Source organism: Oryctolagus cuniculus, chromosome 2, assembly GCF_964237555.1.
Source record: "Oryctolagus cuniculus chromosome 2, mOryCun1.1, whole genome shotgun sequence".
In the NCBI taxonomy this organism is placed as follows: domain Eukaryota; kingdom Metazoa; phylum Chordata; class Mammalia; order Lagomorpha; family Leporidae; genus Oryctolagus; species Oryctolagus cuniculus.
This window is the reverse complement of record NC_091433.1, coordinates 58,346,269-58,351,737: the sequence shown is the minus strand read 5'-3', so window position 1 is coordinate 58,351,737 and position 5,469 is coordinate 58,346,269. Positions and strand designations below refer to the sequence as shown.

At 38.2% G+C, this 5,469-nt stretch overlaps 1 protein-coding gene across 1 annotated transcript; it reads right to left on the bottom strand.

Annotated features, from left to right (window-relative positions):
* Positions 1–768: 768 nt before the first annotated feature.
* LOC100351224 (FAST kinase domain-containing protein 2, mitochondrial-like) lies at positions 769–4,735 on the bottom strand. The gene has a single exon (XM_008250029.4). It carries the CDS (start codon positions 2,920–2,922, stop codon positions 946–948), a length of 1,977 nt encoding a protein of 658 aa, XP_008248251.3. The 5' UTR covers positions 2,923–4,735; the 3' UTR covers positions 769–945.
* Positions 4,736–5,469: the final 734 nt, after the last annotated feature.

Below are 5,469 nucleotides of genomic sequence, written 5' to 3'. Positions count from 1 at the left end.
TGAAAATGTTGAGAAAAATAGCAATGAATCTAATATCAATTCTCCAGTAGATCTTTTCCAAAACATAACAACACATACTTTTGATGAACATACACTAAGAGCACCATGCCCATCAAAGGAATATTTAACAGATGGACTTTAAGAAAACGTGAAAAGCAAAAAGTAACAGTTACGGTAAATCAAGAACATGGTAAATATACAAGTACTCCAAAGAAAAATGTTTCTGCAGGGATAATGCAAAATTTGTGTTATTAAGTTAAGTAAAACTAAAATAATGGACAAGAGCAGGTGAATAGGGTTAAAATGTTCTCGGGACCATGCATCATCAGGAACTTTCTTGAGTGCTGGGAATATAGCTCTGGAGAAAGACAAAAATCTCAGCAAATAGAGCTTATATTCTTAATACCTCACATTCTTTTTTTTTTTATTTGACAGGTAGAGTTATAGACAGTGAGAGGGAGAGACAGAGAAAGGTCTTCCTTCCATTGGTTCACCCCCTAAATGGCCACCACGGCCGGCGCTGTGCCGATCCGAAGCGGGGAGTCAGGTGCTTCCTCCTGGTCTCCCATGTGAGTGCAGGCGCCCAAGCACTTTGGTCATCCTCCACTGCCTTCCCGGGCCACATCAGAGAGCTGGACTGGAAGAGAAGCAACCGGGACTAGAACCCGGCGCCCATATGGGATGCCAGCGCCACAGGCGGAGGATTAACCAAGTGACCCACAGCGCCTTTCCAATACCTCACATTCTTTTTTTTTTTTTTTTTGAAAACTGAATTATAGTCTTTATTAAAGTCATTTTTACAAATCTATGTGTCCTAAGGTGAAAGGCTGACTTCCTTTACTATGTGCTTTGACAATTTGCATTAACAGTAGGAAGGGCTTCAACTGAATAGATGTTAGTTTTCAAAAATGCTACTGCATTCTCCATCTCCAGATTGTCCATTTCTCAGTTATTGACCAAGATCACATGAAAACCCATTAGATTTAAATGCCGCATTTTCATAGCAAGGATCCCTCTGGGGTGGCTTGAATACAAACAGTAAGAAGATCTAGGAACACATAGCACAGCTACTCTTTGAATATTTGTAGCACAAGTTATATCTGCATCAGAAAATGGAAGCACTTGACTCCTCTTAGTATCCATTCTGATTTCAAAATCGATATGATAATTATGTGGCAACTGCACATTTTTTGAGAAGTATCCTTCACCTCCCAGGAGTCTACTTAACACCTCCGCCACCTTTGTATTTGGACATGATGGTACCGAAGGTGGCTGTGGCAGGGCTAAGTCTAAGGCCTTGTGATAAGCAGTATCATCAAGTTTCAGACAAGTATCCAGAATATGAAGTCTGTGAACATTCTTCTCCCTGTCATCTGATGCCAGCAGCTCACTGATGACGTCGTCTTGGAGAAGCTGATTAACAGGAGCCAGAGGGAAATAATTCATCATGCAAAATGAATACACAGCGTTCAGTAGGTTTTGAGAAGAGATGTGGTGAAGACAACCAGTCAGAGCAGCAGCCATAACATCCAGGAACTCTTTGTCCTGAGATTGGCAGCTGTGATTGAGAGAAGAATACACGTGAAGAATAGAGACAATGCTTTTCATGTTTAAGGATCCAGGTTCCTCTACTACTTTCTTCATCAACAAGTTCATTAAACCAATAGGCCGAAAGCCAAGGTTTTCAAATAAAATGAGGAGAAAAAGTACTTGTTTCAACGTCCAGATGTCAAAAGTTGTACGTACATAATCTGCTATTCCCTCAAAGAGTTTTAAATTACGGTATCGGAGGTCTTTGCAGGATCGCAATATGTTGTTCAATATTTTGAAAGGACAACCATGGATATTATCTATGACCTTCGCACTGCACTCGTTCAAGAGAACAACAGGCCGGTAATTCATGGCAGCTAGCACCTCAAACATATGCTGGCTATTCAACAAAGAAAATCTGTCTAATTCCTTCAAGGCTTTCATCTCCAGTTTCTTTTTCAGAGCAATTGGTGTATCCTGTCCAATGTATTTCATCACAGTTTGTAACGTAAAGATGCTTTTTATCTTCCAAACATGTTGATCAACTAGTATCCGCAATCCTGATCGAAGAGCATGTTCATTTTTGCATGGTTCCAGCGCCTCTAAAACAGCTGACAAAATCGAAAGACATCTCTCATCACACTCATTTATACGTTCCTGGATGGTCCTTAGCAAGGTCTGCACCAGCAGGGTGTTCTGAGGGACGCCGAGCTTCACCAAGGCATGCAGGCTGAACAGCAGGTGGTCAAAGTACAGGATCTTGGCTTCTCTCAACAGTTGTTCACACAACTGGTTAAAGGCAGGGTGATTAAACATCAATTGTTTTTCAAAGCGCCTCTGATCATCGGACATCCTTTTGGCAATTGTCCACATTGCTGAGAAATAGTTACTGCTAGGAAATGTAGGTGCTTTTGAAAATGTATCTAACACATCACTCAGGGAATTACACTCCTCAGACAGTTTTCGGGAACTCAGAGGGGTTGCTTTTCTTTCCTTGATGAGAACATCTTCACTGGAGGCCTCATGATGAAAGCTTAATTTCTTCAGTCCATTATCAGGTATATCAACACAGACAACAGAATATTTTGCATCAAAGAATATTCTTCTGGGACAAAGCAGTCTATGAACTGTAGGGATCCTTACAGTGCTTATGCCTTTTGCTTGACAATTATCTTCTCTTGATTTAAAAATAAATGCATCCTGAAAGAGATATCTAATAGATGATTGCTTTCTATTACCTAAGTCATTTAAGAGGCTTCTTAGTTTCCAGTTTGCACAAACAATTTTTGGTCTGCAAAATCCCAAAGAATATAGCCTCATGGTTCTGCTTGTTGGAATTAAAGTACTGAGTTGTTTGAAGTTCCAGAAAAAGGAGCCTGCTTTCTTATTCATTTTGTTGTTCACAGAAACACTTTCAAATGGCTCTCAAATTGTCAATATAAAAGAAATAGCACTTCTATTAGGGAAAGAGAGCACATGCTGTTGTTTGCCTTAGAAGAGAACCCCGTGGTTACACACAGGCACAGCCATGACAGCTGTCCGAGAAGTGCGCACCTCACATTCTTAACTACTAATTTAAGAATCATTAATGTAAGGATTTGTTACAAATGCATGGTAATATTTCTCAATTCATACCAATTTTTTGGACCAAAGAAAAAATAATAAAATGAGAACAAAGACAAAAAGGTCAATTAATTTTTAAAAAGCATAGAAATACATGATACATAAAGTGCAAAGAGGGGAGATGCAAGTTCAAGCACATTGATAATCACTGTAAGCATGAAGTAGAAGAGAGTTTATCAGATTTTATTTTTAAAAGCCAGATTTATGCCATTGAAGAGTCACACCTAAACAAGGAATGAGGAAAGGAAGGAAGGAAGAGTGATGAAAATTATAAACCAAAGGACTTTACATCTGCTGTTGTCCATTAGTTTATAGTTCAGACTGCCTGGGGCGGGGGAGCCATTCTCTTATGATTAGTAAGTTATTTTGTTTTTAATCTGATTTCCAATAACTTGTCTTTTTTCAATGACAGGAAATTTACTGTCGATCTGCCCACAAGAGATAAGACAGATTTACTTCTGTGAGTCTCAGTCTTAAAGGTGTGTAATATTTTTCTGACACTAGTTTTTGAGCCATAGCCTCAACTTATGAAGTTAGACATTGCTTGTTCTTACTTCAACACTCTGAAGGCTTTTAAAAATTATTATGTGAGGCATGACTAAATGATCTGACAAATACATACTCTTACACGTAAGTTTTCTCTGTGCCATTCAGTGTTGTAAACTGTACACTGTAGAGGGCATCTCCATATAACAGGAAAACTGTGTATATAGAGGGCACTATTACTTGTTTTACCCAGCTACATCACCAGAGGGCACCAAAGGACTACTAACAGAAAAGACCACTATACTGATTCTTCACGCTGGGTTTTTTTTTTTTTTTCCTCCAGACTTTCACAAGAACAGATCTGGCCAGTGTGAAGAATTTCCACTTCCTAAAAGCAATGTGAAATACAACAGTTCAAGCTATAGTTTCTGGACAGTGAGACAAAGGCTCTTTGGTATTATTATAATAATATAATAAGCCTATTAAAATAATATGAAAGCCTTTGGTTTGGCTCTTTGGTATTATTATTATCATTATTATTATTGGAAACAAACAAACGTTAGAGCCAAGAAACTATTCTTAGCTTATATGCATGAAAATTACTTACCCTCTAGTGATTTTGCAGACTGCATTGGCTTAAAAATTATTTAATAATATATTGTATATTCCATGAACAGATAGAAGTGAAAAGCATGGTGAAAATGGTAAACACACATTGTGTACACTTGTTAAAATGTCATGCTGTACCCAAAGATATGTGCAACTACTAAATGTTAATCAAAAAAAAGTTAATGCTTGAGATGGAAACGCTAACTAACCTGATTTGATTATCATCCATTGAATACATGTACTCAATTCTCACACTGCACCCCATAAATATGTACAGCTAAAATGGTAAACTAATCTCCTTACAGATGCAGGGATGGTGCAACGTACACAAATTAATAACAGAAAAAAGGAACCTATGATTATCTCAATATGTGCAGAAAGGGCATTTAATAAAACCCAACATCATTTAATGTTAAAACCTCAACAAATTAGGTGAAGAAACAACATACCTCCACATAGTTGATATCATATATAATAAACCAATAGTAAAACCTTACTGAAGACTTTCTGAAGCTGAAGACTTTCTAAGATCTGGAACAAAACAAAATTGCCCAATTTGTTTCTCTATAATAGTGGAACTCTTAGAGCAATTAAGCAAGATAAATAAAAGCCATCTAAACTGCACAAGAGAAAGTCAAATTGTCACTGTTTGCAGATGACATAATCTTATGTAAAGAAAACTCAGCAAAATTTCAGGACACAAAGTTAATGTACAAAGCCCAGTAGCATTGCCTTGGAGCCAGGATTTTTCTTCCTCCCAATATCCAAAAACCTCCCTCTCCTATCTCTTTGCAGTATCACCTTCTGAAAGAGACCTCCCAGAACCCACTTTAAACTAGCACCCAAGTGTTCCTCATTGCTTTCCCCTATTTTTCCTCGTAATATTTATAATATTATGTGAGGTATACTCTGCTTACTCACGTGTCCATTAGATGTTCTCTCCACCACCCTGTAAGTTCTGTGAGAACAGACGTTTTCCCCCTCTGTAGTTCCTGCTATCTTTAGTACAACAATGCTGGGCAAAGAGGAGCACAATACATACTTGTTGAATAATGCGCACATACCAAGAAGACAATGATTTACCATATTGTTTGTAATTCACCTGCCACATAGATAGTTCACCAGTAAATTTTAGCTGTTATGCATTTTTGTGGGGCTGGAGCTGTGGCACAACAGGTTAAAGCCCTGGCCTGCAGCGTTTGTATCCCATATGGACACTGG